Here is a 14,729-nt window from a genome sequence, read left to right as displayed (position 1 = left end):
TCTGCACCTGGCCGCCCCTGTGCCGCTGAGGGTGTACTTTCTGTGATGACTTGTGTCCCTCCCCCCCAGTGCCCTACAAAACCCCCCTGGTCTGCCCTCCGAAGTCGCGGGTACTTACCTGCTGGCAGACTGGAACCGGGGCACCCTTATTTCCATTGACGCCTATGTGTTTTGGGCACCACTTTGACCTCTGCACCTGACCGGCCCTGAGCTGCTGGTGTGGTAACTTTGGGGTTGCCTTGAACCCCCAACGGTGGGCTACCTTGGACCCAACTTTGAACCCTGTAAGTGTTGTACTTACCTGGGAAACTAACGAATACTTACCTCCCCCAGGAACTGTTGATTTTTGCAGTGTCCATTTTTAAAATAGCTTATTGCCATTTTTGCCAAAACTGTACATGCTATTGTGATGATTCAAATTTCCTTAAATACCTGAGTGAAATACCTTTCATTTAAAGTATTGTTTGTAAATCTTGAACCTGTGGTTCTTAAAATAAACTAAGAAAATATATTTTACTATATAAAAACCTATTGGCCTGGAATTGTCTGAGTGTGTGTTCCTCATTTATTGCCTGTGTGTGTGTACAACAAATGCTTAACACTACCCTCTGATAAGCCTACTGCTCAACCACACTACCAAAAAATAGAGCATTAGAATTATCTTTTTTTGACACTATCTTACCTCTAAGGGGAACCCTTGGACTCTGTGCATGCTATTTCTTACTGTGAAATAGTACATACAGAGCCAACTTCCTACACATATGAACCGTCAAAGATAAAATCAAACAACTAGTACTATCTAAAACACATTAAACGTGGTGGAGCCAAGATGGCGGCTGGATAGGTCGCAAGATCGTGCCTCTCCGTCCCACCACCCGGGATATCCCCCTCTTGCTGCCCCTGGGGGTGAGGGGGCATCATTAGTACACCCAGTGTCCCTGGAGTTTGGAAACACATCTCGCCGGCCACAGGGGTGCGTGAAGAGCACCTCACCTGCCCCGGGACCGTGAAGAGCAGGGGCCGTGGCCCCGCATTGCGGCAAAATGTCAGTGCCCCTCGCCCGGTAGCAGAGCAGTGGACCCGGCGGCCTGAGCGAGGAGGCCCCTGGAGGTGGGGGCCGGCTGCCGGACGTTGGTGGTTGGCCTGAGGGACCGTGGAGGTGAGCTGCGCGTGTGGTGCACCAGCCCAGGAGCGCTTAGAGCTGAGGCACGCGGGTGCAGGGACCGGGGCGTGAACGACAACCAGAACGGGGCCCGCCGAGGGACCATAAAGTGGTAGCAGCGGACGGTGAGGCCTGGGGACCTGGCGGCGGGCGCATTCGGGTGGGGTTCAGCCCAATCTAGCGCTGTCATTGTAAAGCCTGGATGGAGCGCCGGGGACGCCGGGGGCCAGCCCGTGTGAGAGGTCCTGCCTGCTGAGCGACGGAGCCACGTGCCAGGTGTCGGAGGGGAGCCCTGGGAGATGCATCAGAGGAGGGGTCCCTGCGGAATGAAGGAGAGGGTCCCCAAGATGCTTGACAGATTGGAGGCACTGGAGGAGACAGGCTGGGGGCAACGTGCCTGTGGAGAAGCCCTGGGCACCCTGCTGTTGGCTGGCGGCTAAATGGGGAGCCGTGTCTCGGAGTGAGGGCCCGGAATAGCGCTGGTCAGGAGTGGAGGCTGGGAGCCCATTTGGCGGACCCCTTGGGCGCGGCGGAGCTGACGGATGCACAGCCAGCCTGGCCCTAGGTGCCAACAGCGGTTGAATCAGGGCCTGTGGAGCTGGGAGGGAGAGACCCGGCAGACCTGGCTTGCCCCCTTCCCGGAGGAGAACGGCGCAAGGCCTAGCCAGCTATGCCTGAGGGACCCGAGACAATGGTGACAATGCAAGGGAAAAAGGACAGATCTGTCAAGGACATGCTAGCCAAACCACCGGGTATCAAGGCGGAACGGGAGACCCCTGGATCTGCTCAGCAGTTAGACAAGGAGGGAGGGGAGGACGAGGGGGCTCCTGTTACTAGGTGCTTCCTGGAGGGCCTTTTTGCATCACTCCGAGATGTCATTCAAGCTGTGAAGAGGGACCTTTTGCAGTATTTGAAGGTAATGCGCAGGGAGCTCGAGGAGGTAGGCGAAAAGAGTGGTGTCTCCGGGGGAGCACGAAAACGCCAGAGGTGAGGAGGTCGAACAGCTACAGCAGGAAAATATCCGGCTTCAAGACCAACAAATTGAGCTCCAGGCACACGCAGAAGACTTTGAGAACCGGTTGAGGAGGAACAATATTCGCATCTGAGGGGCACCCACCGGGGCCGAAGAGGGGGATATACTTTCATTTGTGCAGGCCCTATTTGATCAAATTCTGGGGGAGTCCGCTGAGAGGGAGGTACGCATCGATAGGGTCCACAGAGTGGGCCCACCAAGGCCGTCTCACGCTCTGCTGGCTGCCACTCTGGCTTGTATCCACGACTTCCCTCTGAGGGAACACATCCTCCGAGCAGCAAGGGAGCAACATCCTTTGAATTTTCGTGGGCACGCTTTGCTCCTTTATCAGGATTTGGCCTCTATCACCCTCCAGAAGCGGAGAGACTTAAGACCCATAACCTCCTACCTATGAGATCATAAAGTTCCCTACTTCTGGGGGCACCCCTTCTGGCTCTTATTCAGATGGAAGGGTAAACTGCACCAAGTCCGCTCTCTGAAAGAAGCATACAAAGTCCTCCAGCTGGATGACCCCCAGGGCAGAGGTCGGGGCTCATCCACTATGGATTGAAGGATTAAGAGGCCTGCAAGGTGGAAGACTGTTCTGCATGGTGGATCCAGACAATGAGACTATGGTGTCTGAAAGGAGAGCAGTCCTGGAGTCACTCAACGGGGACAGGAAGATGGACGCTCAGGACATGGGGTGACGACTGTGGGCCTACCAGCTAGAGTTATAGGTTCAGGTGGGGTGGGGAGGATGCAGGGGGGGCGCCCCCAGTACACTGAACTGATTAGGGCGCAGGCTCCTTGGACTGAGGCGCGTCCTCCGGACTATGCCAACTTATCTGGCTCCCCTTTCTGGGATTGTTTGATCATGTTGATTTACTGTTTTGTTTTTCTTAGGTGGGGACAGGGACGCAACGCTTATGTTCAGCGGCAGCTACAATACAAACGGGACCCATACACAGACTACGTTTGCCCAGCAACAGGCTGGCCACAGCAGAACTCCCCTCCGGGACATTCTGCCTGACATTGCTTTCCTCATACCTTCCCCATGTCAGTGAAACTAATCACACTTAACATATGTCTCCTTCAGGAGACTCGACTAGTTCCTCCGGAGTAGCACAGGATGCGGTCTAGAGCTTTTCCCATACAACACTTCTCCGTTGGGAGGAAAGTAGCGGGGTCGCGATCTTGGTGTTGTGTGCTTTCAAGGGGAAGGTGGGTGACAAGATTGTGAAGATGCGGGGACATCTTCTGGCTTACAGGATCCATACTGGGGGGGGACCCGGATTGTGGTGGCGTCTATCTATGCTCCCAATGAGGGTCAGGAAGAGTTCATCCTCTGGCCCTCACAGAGGTAATGACTAAACAAGATAGACAGGTGTTTATTGGGGTCGACTTCAATACAGTTCTACATCAGGACCGGGACAGATTTGCCTTGCGATACGGAGGGACAGGAGCCATGCATGAAAGGGGCCTGGAGGGTTTAGAGGGATGGGGGCTTAAATTAAAGATCTGTGGAGGGAAAGACACCCCAACACAAGGGACTACACCTTTTACTCACACGCTCATAAGAACTACGCACGTACAGACATTTATCTGGGCACCAATGAAATCGAAGAGAGGGTTGGGGACATAGTGCATATGGGACTATTTCCATCAGACCATGCAACGGTTACCCTCACACTTAATGCCCCCTTCGGACGCACTGGGCCCCACCCTTGGCAACTGAGATCCACACTCCTGATGAGACCGGAGGAGGTCGCCCAGATCTCCAAAGCTATTTCCACTTACTTGGAATTTAATGATACGGCCGATACCCTGCTACCACTTCTGTGGGATGCACTGAAGGCGGTGATTAGAGGAGAGTTCAGAGGTATATCCGCAGCAGGTAACAAACTCAGACGTGAGAAAAGAGCTCACCTGCAGCAGCAGGTGACGGACCTCGAAACAATACACAAGAGGACGGTGGCCCGAGGGTCTGGAGACAACTTAACGCACCTTGACTGCAACTCGAGGGGATCAACATGGACAGGGCGGAATACTCAGCTTTACATTTGCCACACTCCTGTTAAGTGGGCGGCAATAGATGCGGCCGCCTCTTGAACAGTAGACTTAGGGCTCAGCACCAGAGGGTGACGGTGACATCAATTAGACTCCTGAGGAATGGTTATCAAGAGCAATATACGGATCACCTCAGCCTTCCGTGACTTCTACCGGGACCTATACTCTGCACAGCAGGCTGACCTGGGGCCCTCACTTCATTATTTGGAACAGGCCCTCACGGCTACACTGACGCCGGAGGAGGCTGCCCCTCTTGAGGCTCCCATCCATCTGGCTAAGGTCATTTCGGCAATAGCCTGACTCAAGGCCTCGAAGTCCCCTGGGCCGGATGGATTCTCTGGAGCCTTCAACAAGGCGTTTTGTTCTAGCTTGGCTCCCATCTTGACCCGACTCCAACAACATCAGGGGACCGGGGGACATGCCACCATCTATGCTGGACATGGCCATTGTGGTCATCCCAAAACCCGGGAAGGACCTAGAGGAGTGCAGCTCCTTCCGGCCTACATCACTACTAAATGTTGATTTCACGCTCCTGATGGGCATCCGTGCAGCCAATCTGAACCCGGTGATGCCTGGCCTGGTAGAATCCAACCAGGCGGGCTTTATCCCAGGCCGACAATGTGGAGACAACACAAAACGACTACTACACACGGTGGACAAGGCACAGCATCCGGGGAGGAACTCAATGTTGCTCAGTATAGACGCCAAGAATGCATTTGACCGTGTCCAGTGGTCACACCTCCACACAACGCTTGGACACTTGCCTGGGGACTTGGTTTCGGGCCTGGATAGAAGGGGGCTACAGCAAGCCGGGGGCCTTTGTCAAGGTCAACGGGGTGTCATCCACCCCCTTCTCGGTGGACCACCTGACCCGTCAGGGGTGCCCACTGTCCCCCTTGCTCTTCGCTTTATATATGGAACCTTTTGCGCAGAGAGTGAGTGTATGGAAATGCCTTCCCTGGCATGGTTACCCCCTAACATTTTGCCTTTTGTTTATGCCAGTTTTGATGGTAGTATGCTGGGACCCTGCTAACCAGGACCCAGCACCAATGTTCTTTCCCTAAACTGTACCTTTGTTCCCACAATTGGCACAGCCCTGGCACACAGATAAGTCCCTTGTAAATGGTACCCCTGTTACCAACGGCCCTGATGCCAGAGAAGGTCTCTAAGGGCTGCAGCATGTATTATACCACCCTGGGGAACCACTCACTCAGCACATGAACACACTGCCTCACAGCTTGTGTGTGCTGGTGGGGAGAAAATGACTAAGTCCACATGGCACTCCCCTCAGGGTGCCATGCCCACCTCACTGCCTGTGGCATAGGTAAGTCATCCCTCTAACAGGCCTTACAGCCCTAAGGCAGGGTGCACTATGTAGGAAAATGGCTCCCTGTTGCAGTACCCCCCCCCCCCCCCTTTTTGCCTGATATTGCTGCTGACTTGACTGAGAAGTGAGCTGGGACCCCGCTAACAAGGTCCCAGCACCAGTGTTCTTGTCACTTAAAAATGTACCATTGTTCCACAATTGGAAAAGCCCTGGCACACAGATAAGTTTCTTGTAAAAGGTACCAGTGGTACCAAGGGCCCTGTGACCAGGGAAGATCCCTAAGGGCTGCAGCATGTGTTGTGCCACCCTAAGGGACCTCTCACCTAACACATGCACACTGCCATTGCAGATTGTGTGTATTAGTGGGGAGAAAAAGGAAAAATCGACATGGCATCCCCCCCAGGATGCCATGCACACAAAATACCGCCTGTGGCATAGGTAAGTCACCCATCTAGCAGGCCTTACAGCCCTACGGCAGGGTGCACTATACCACAGGTGAGGGCATAACTGCATGAGCACTATGCCCTTACTGTGTCTAAGTCCATTCTTAGACATTGTAAGTACAGTGTGGCCATATTAAGTATATGGTCTGGAAGTTTGTCAAAAACGAACTCCACAGTTCCATAATGGCTACACTGAATACTGGGAGGTTTGTTATCAAACTTCTCAGAATAATAAACTCACACTGATGTCAGTATTGGATTTATTACAAAATGAACACAGAGGGCACCTTAGAGATGCCCCCTGTATTTTAGCCAATCCTTCAGTGCAGGACTGACTGGTCTGTGCCAGCCTGCCACTGCAACGAGTTTCAGACCCACTGGGGTGAGGGCCTTTGTGCTCTCTGAGGCCAGAAACAAAGCCTGCACTTGGTGGAGGTGCTAACACCTCCCCCCTGCAGGAACTGTAGCACCTAGAAGTGAGCTACAAAGGCTCAGGCTTCGTGTTACAATGCCCTAGGGCACTCCAGCTAGTGGAGATGCCCGCCCCCTGGACACAGCCCCCACTTTTGGCGGCAAGTCCAGAGGAGATAATGAGAAAAACCAGGAGGAGTCACCTACCAGTCAGGACAGCCCCTAAGGTGCCCTGAGCTGAGGTGACCCCTGCCTTTAGAAATCCCCCATCTTGGTTTTGGAGGATTCCCCCAATAGGAATAGGGATGTACCCCCTTCCCCCTGGGAGGAGGCACAAGGAGGGTGTAGCCACCCTAAAGGACAGTAGCCATCGGCTACTGCCCCCCAGACCTAAACACACCCCTACATTTAGTATTTAGGGGCAACCCTGAACCCAGGAAATCAGATTCCTGCAACCTACACAAAGAAGAAAGACTGCTGACCTGAAAGCCCCGCGGAGACGACAACTGACTTGGCCCCAGCCCCATTGGCCTGTCTCCAGACTCACAGAACCTGCACAGTGACGCATCCGACAGGGACCAGCGACTTCTGAGGACTACCCTGAACCCGAAGGACCAAGAAACTCCAGAGAACAGCGGCACTGTTCACCAATAGCTACATTTTTGCAACAAAGAAACAACTTTCAAAGAACTCTCCCTTCTCGCTGCAAGCGTTAGACTTCTCACTCTGCACCCGACGTCTTCGGCTCGAGCTCCAGAGAACAAACACCGCAGAGAGGACTCCCAGGCTACTGCGACGACGTGAGTAACCTGAGTCACCCCCCCACACCCCTCCACAGCGAAACCTGCAGAGAGGATCCAGAGGCTCCCCCTGATCACGACTGCCTGGTTACAAGAAACCAGACGCCTGGACCAAGCACTGCATCCGCAGCCCCCAGGACTGAGAGGAACCAAACTCAAGTGCAGGAGTGATTAACAGCCACCCCTCTTCCTAGCCCAGTCGGTGGCTGGCCCGAGAAGCCCCCCTGTGTCCAGCCTGCATCACCTAAGTGACCCCCAGGGTCCCTTCATTGCTTTCTATAGCAAACCTAATGCCAACTTTTCACACTGCACCCGGCCCCCCTGTGCCATTCAGGGGGTGTTTTGTGTGCCTGTTTGTGCCCCCCCCCCCCCTGGTGCTCTATGAACCCCCCCTGGTGCTCTATGAACCCCCCCTGGTCTGCTCCCCGAGGACGCAGGTACTTACCTGCCAGCAGACCGGAACCGGAGCACCCTTGTTCTCCATAGGCACCTATGTGTTTTGGGCCCTCCTTTGACCACTGCACCTGTCCGGCCCTGTGTTGCTGGTACAGTGACTTTGGGGTTGTCTTGAACCCCCAACGGTGGGATGCCTATTCCCAGGAGACTGACTGTGTTTAGGAGGCTGGCCTGGCTTATAGTGGGTACCTGATGGTACTTACACCTTGTGCCAGGTCCAGTTATCCCTTATTAGTAGATTAGTAGTGTTCTAGCAGCTTAGGCTGATAGAAGTAGCTATAGCAGAGCAGCTTAGGCTGAACTAGGAGACATGCAAAGCTCCTACTATACCACTTACATCATAAAGCACTATATCATAAGAATCACAATACTGAGAGTTACTAAAAATAAAGGTACTTTTTAGTGATCATGTGCCAAAAATATCTCAGAGGATATACTCCTTTAGGAGGTAAGTAAAATACACAAAATATACACACAAACCAAAATCAGGTAAGTAAACAGTTATAAAAGTAGTGCAAACCCTGTAGAATACAATAGGATGCAAAAGGCCTAGGGGCAACACAAACCATATACTAAGAAAGTGGAATGCGAACCACTTCGGGACCCCTGGCCTAGTGTAGTGTGTAGAGGGTCGCTGGGAGTGTCAGAAAACACTGAGGGTGTCCAAGATACCCCACCCCAAAACTGTGAAAAGTAGGAGTAAAGTGACCCTACATCCCCAGAAAGCACACTAAAGTTGTGACAGGAGATTCTGCAAAGACCACAACTGACTGCAAAGCACTGAAGATGGATTCCTGGACCTGAGGACCTGTAAAGGAAGGGGACCACGTCCAAGTGTCACAAAAGTGTCCGTGGGGGGCAGGAGCCCACTAAACCCCAGATGAAGGTGCAAAATGACTGCCTCCGGGTGGAAGAAGCTCAAGATTCGTCAACAACGGAAGATGCCAGGAACTTCTCCTTTGCACAGATGATGTCCCACGGAGTGCTGGAAGATGCAGAGTTGTTTCTTTGGAGAAAGACTGCAAACAAGCCTTGATAGCTGCAAAGGTCGTGGTTGTAGAAAAGGGGGTGCAGCCTGGGCCCAGGAAGGACCAGGAGGTCGCCACTTGGAAGAGGAGACAGAGGGGGCCCTCAGCAACACAGAGAGCTCACGCACAAGAAGTCAGCACCCGCAGAAGTACTTGAACATGGGTTCAAGAAAACTGAGCACGGCGGTCGTCTCAACACTACAAAGGAAGGTCTCATGAAGTCGGTGGTCAACTAAGCGAGTTGAGCAATGCAGGACGGAGTGCTGGGGACCTGGGCTGTGCTGTGCACAAAGGATTCATTGCAAACGTGCACAGAAGCCCTAGCAGCTGCAGTTCACGCAGTACGCAGGATTACTGTCTGGCGAGGGGAGGCAAGGACTTACCTCTGCTAAATTTGGCCAGATGGACCTCTGGACTGTCGGGGTCGCTTGGATCCACCACCTGTGTTCCAGGGACCACGCTTGTCACGATGTGAGGGGACCCAGAGGACCAGTGAAGCTGAAGTTTGGTGCCGTAAAAACGGGGGTAACATGCCAGGCTAGATGGTACTTTCCTACACTGTGTAAGTGTTTTACTTACCTGAGAAACTTAACCGTACTTACCTCCCCCAGGAATTGTTTATTTTTGCACTGTGTCCACTTTTAATATAGCTTATTGCCATTTTAACCTATACTGTGTGTACTACTGCTTTAATTCAAAGTTCAATACTTACAGGTCTGAAGTACCTTGCATTTTATGTATTTACTTCACAACTTGAATCTTGTGGTTCTAAAACAAATTAAGAACAGATATTTTTCTATATAAAAACTATTGGCCTGGAGTTACGTCTTTGAGTGTGTGTTTCTCATTTATTGCCTGTGTGTACAACAAATACTTAACTACCCTCAGATAAGCCTACTGCTCGACCACACTACCACAAAATAGAGCATTAGAATTATCTAATTTTGCCACTATCAATCTCTAAGGGGAACCCTTGGACTTTGTGCACACTATCTCACACTTTGAGATAGTATATACAGAGTCAACTTCCTACACACTATACCACCGGTGAGGGCATAGTTGCATGAGCACTATGCCCCTACATTGTCTAAGTCCATTCTTAGACATTGTACGTGCAGGGTAGCCATAAAGAGTATATGGTCTGGGAGTTTGTCAATTACGAACTCCACAGTTCTATAATGGCTACACTGAAATTTTGGAAGTTTGGTATCAAACTTCTCAGCACAATAAATGCACACTGATGCCAGTGTGGGATTTATTGTAAAATACACCCAGAGGGCATCTTAGTGAGTCACCATGAAGGTGTGGGACCAGGCAAATCGTTCGGGCGGTCTGACCTCCTATCCGTCCCCCTTGTTACCAATAGTGGGGAACCCAGACTTCTCCCCGGGCCTGGACTGTTGCGCCTCTTGGGACTGGACGACCTTTGGTCGACATTCTTTCGGTCATCTGTTTGACGAGCGGGCATACTTTCTTTCAAACACCTTAGAAGGACCCAGTCTCTCCCTGAGAGGGAGAGAATGTGCTACCTCCAGATTCGGCACTGGGTGTTGCACCCCTTGTTTAGGGAGATGGCCTGCCACCCCCACCACAAAGTATGAAAAATGGTTGTTGACCAGGAAAACTGATAAACACATTATATTGGATTTGTATAATCTACTACAGCGCACAGTCCCATTTCCTAGCATCCCGGGACAGACTCGTTGGGAGGCTGAGCTGGGGATATCCCTGATGCCAGAGGAGTGGGAGGCGATTCGCCACAGGGCACAGCGCGCTGCGCCGCGAGCGTGGAGACTGCGATAAAGATAGCCACTTATTGGTATCTCACCCTGGCAGAACTCCACCAAATTGACCGCACACGGTCACCTTTTTGCTGGAGGGGTTACAATATTATAGGCATCTTGACTCCCAAGTACTATGAGAATGTCCGAGGCTGGCTGGGTACTGGGAGGGGGTCCTACATGACATCTACAGTCACATGAACCCCCAACTTCCACGCTTCCCAGCATATATTCTATTGGGTCTTCTGAACCCCCTAACGTTCCCGCTCAAGTCTGTGTGGCTGACAGATAGGTCTGGCGTTGGGAGCAGCTCTCCAAAATATACTGACTCACTGGGGAACACCTTGGATTCCTACACAGCTGGGGTGGTTACAGAGACTTTGGCTGATCCTGGAGATGGGGAGGATCACCTTATCCCTTTCATCGCAAGGGGACTCTTATAGAGAGCTATGGCACCCTTTTCTGACTTTGCTTTCCGGCGAGTTCAGGGAATTGACATTCCCCAGGTTTCTGCGACTTCTTCAATTAAAAGAATAGGGGTCTCTGACACGTGAGGGTTGGGGGGAGGGGAGGTTAAGGAGGGGAACGGGCCTGTTGCCTGTTTCTTGTTGGGGAATGTTGGGTGCTGCAACACCCTCCTGTGCCTTTATCCCTTTTTCCCCTTTTCTGTTTTTTAAATCTAAATTTTCAATAAAGAAATTTAAACAATAAAACAAACAATAAAATACAGAGATAAAAACTTTAAGGCAGTTAAATGTAACTGCTGCCTTAAAGTTCATAACAAACAAAACAAGCATGAAAGAGTGGACTACCAACAAGGAAGATTTGATTAAATAAAAACAGCTAAAACTAGCAAAAATGCATCTAAAAGCAAAAGGGGTGGAATTATCGGCTTTCAACCATACTGACAAAAAATTGGAACACTTGCCTTTACGGCAAGAGGGGTCAGTATTAGACAGACCACTTTCTCTGGATCCTCATCAGGGATTGCAAATATCTATAAGTGGCAAAAACAATAGTTTGCCTAGTATCAAATTTCAGTAGTTGGAGAGTCTCTGTAAATGTCCTTACTCCCAAAGACAATACAACAACACTAGCCATCTAGTTCTCACTTTCATGTAAGCAGGACAGCAATAGAGGGTATGCTCTACTATTTCCTTGCTATGGCCACAAGAGGGGCAAGTTCAACTAGTGCAGTCACTCAATGTAACCCACTTAATGTGTATAAGAAAAAGAGGGAGTGTGCCATAGTGGAATTAAACTCATCCTTCGCCAAAAGGAAAGCATCAGTCTGATACCCCTAGGACGGATACGCCATCATCAGACTCCGCTTATATTGTTAATAATTCCCCTTAAAGGACAGCTTGTTGATGGATGTGGCAGAGGAAGGTACCTTCCAAAGTGGCCCCTTGGTGGACTTCCTACGGGTTTCTTTGACATTATTAAATCCATAGGACATTTATGCTTTATCATGCTATAAAAGCCTTGATTCAAAGTACAGTCATTTTTATTGCACCTATACATACAAAAATGGAGGTAGTGCCCTGGAAAAGAAGCTAATAGTTCTTGAAACCAACCACATTCTGGAGACTTATTATCCGTACTGAACAAAATCAGAACACTGAAGTAGATCAAATAGAGTTCTTAGCAGGAAAGCATAATAAAGATAAAATAAAATAATCCAGCTCAGACCATGTGAGTTTGTCTGGGTTGGCAGAGTTAGCAATTGATCTAACATGCTTTTTTTAACAGAGTAGACCATAATTTAAGTGATTTAGAGACTTCCTAAGTTTTGTACCATGAGGGATCCCCTCCTACCATTTAATATGTTATGTCTCCCAAGTCAGTCTACCAACATTGAAACCCAAAGATTATTTGGAACTAGAAAAATAAATTGCACTTAAAGAAAGTTTTAAGGCCATCCAGTTGACTCAGGCTACGAAACATTTGAAGCCTTTCTTGCTCCCAGTTTATTAGATATTTTAAGATATTTTCACAGTAATAAGAGTCTAAAAGACTTTATGAGGCTACTCTGTTATAATGCTGTTGGAAGGGAAAGACCCCTTGAATCCAGCAAACAACCTACCTTGTTCACTCTTTAGTTTCAACAGTAAAGTTTATGCTTTTGAACTGAATAATCCTATAGGGACCACTTTACTGAAAGGCAGTTTATTTGGTATTAATCTTACATAAAGGGAATGCCTTTGGTATGGCTATCCTAAGTCCTTTTTTTCCTGGGAGTGTATTAATACTGCCTTATTAATGATAAGCGTACAGTCAGTGTGTTCAGAAGTCTGAGGCTGGATTACAGAGTAGATTTCATAAATTTGCTGGCTGTGGAGGGATGATAACGTTAGAATTGAACCTCCTGGGAGGAAAAGGGTGTATTTCCTGTGTCTTGTTTCTACTGAAACAGAAGTGATTTACTCAGCTTCATAATGAATAGAACCTTCCAAAATGTGAGTTTTAATTTTCTAAAGTTGAGAGTGACTATTAAGTTAAAAAGTTTAATTTCAAACCAAATGTGACCAGTTTATTAATGGTAATTGAGAACAAGTGGAATCATGGATTGTCGATTCATGATTTCTCCTACAACAGTGGCACATATACTGTTATATTCGCTGAGACCTGATTCAGCAGTGTGAATATAACTTACCATCATACATGACCAATCAAAGGACAAACTGAACAGGGTGATCCGCATGCATTCCACTTATGCATATGTTACAGACTTCTGTAATGTCTTCTTGAGGAGCGTTCACATTATTTTTGAATCGCACATCAGTTCTTCTGATCAGTCCTTATTTAATGATAACATCTTTTTGCTGGATCTGTGATTAACCTTTGTAGTTAAAATCATAATTTCATATTGGAAAAAAGCAGACAAGTGATGAAACCAAACATGGTGGGCATCTGTGCAAGAGCATATATGATCTTGAAAACCTAATATACAAGGGTAGGCCTTTATGGTGGTGTTTGATAATTCACTCTTATTTAAGATTTTGTAAATATTTAGTTTATGCACTGCTAATAGGGCACTTCACCAGAATAACATTTTGTAATCACTGCTAAATGCATAATTGAAATACTCATTAGTGAAGCTGGCTACTACAACATTCTGTTCTATCGCTCTCTCCTTTAATTTAATCTCCCTCTGTTTTTGTGTCTTAGCTTACTTAAGGTGGTGTCCTGCTCCTACACAGAATATAGCAAAATAAAATGTTGCAGTGGGCAGGGTTGGCCTCATCATTGTGAAATAGTAGTCTGTTCTAGCCACTTCAATTGTAATATCTCATGTACATGGTCAGTACATTGCACTTCATTTTGTAACCTTATCGGTCTGTTTATCTTATATGGGGAAAAAGCTTAGAAAAGCTTTGGAAATTAATGAAAATGTATAGGGTTAATTGTCTCTCTGTTTGGTAACATGTTTTCAATTCTCTATTTTAGTGGTATCTTCTTTTTTAAATCTCCATTTTAGGAGCTCATCCGAAATAAGTTTTGTGGACCAGATTTTACAGAATCCTACTGTTGGCCTTCAATAGTTCATGGTTGTGATACTGTTGTAATATCACCTCAAGGGAGAAATCCTATGACTTACGTTCCCCCAGTTCTTACATATTTGCAATTTTCATCTGCAGCATGCAGGACACTGCCATCTAGAAATGGGGTAAGTGAAAAAGAAAGTATGCACTTAGCAAGGTTACAGTTATGTGAAAAACACTTATTCAGAGAAGGTTGCATGACATTGTAGCAATCAACTCCAGAGACAATTTGGACTTAGGGGCTGTGTGGGATTTGAGACAATCATTTTTTTGCTTTATTTGTTTAGATGATTTGTTTAAATCCCAGATGAACTTTACATCTTAAGGCTGCAAGTAACAAATTTCACAATTGCACCACTTGAAATATAGTGGTTCTAGCTCCTATCCCATAAAGTTAAAGATGAGTAGGTTAGCACAGATACATAAAGGCAGATTGCTGGATGTGACCCAGATATCACTTATAAATGTATCACTTTAAAAAGAGGACTGTGGGTGTGGCAGGCTGTATGTGCTATACATAGTCTGCAATTTAATGTGCTTCTTCTTGGACATTCCCAGGCTCATAATGAAAGATGTGTGATCAGTCTAATTTTAGTTAGTTTATATGGGTTTTAATTTGGAAAACACAGGATAAAGTAGTCAGATAGACAATGTTCATCATTTAATATGTGCAGCCTTCAAGCCATTTTAGAGATTA

General features: G+C 48.4%; 1 protein-coding gene across 1 annotated transcript in view; it reads left to right on the top strand.

The window, feature by feature from the left end:
- LOC138267129 (putative ATP-dependent RNA helicase TDRD12) overlaps positions 1 to 14,729 on the top strand; it is a 924,858-nt gene that overhangs the window by 900,968 nt on the left and 9,161 nt on the right. The window contains exon 14 of the mRNA XM_069215983.1: positions 13,969 to 14,157. Within this exon, the coding sequence (XP_069072084.1) occupies positions 13,969 to 14,157 (189 nt within the window). The remainder of the gene's footprint in view (positions 1 to 13,968; positions 14,158 to 14,729) is intronic.

Source organism: Pleurodeles waltl, chromosome 12, assembly GCF_031143425.1.
Source record: "Pleurodeles waltl isolate 20211129_DDA chromosome 12, aPleWal1.hap1.20221129, whole genome shotgun sequence".
NCBI classification, from domain to species: Eukaryota; Metazoa; Chordata; class Amphibia; order Caudata; family Salamandridae; genus Pleurodeles; species Pleurodeles waltl.
The sequence above is the reverse complement of the archived record's forward strand: the minus strand, read 5'-3'. Positions and strand labels throughout refer to the sequence as shown.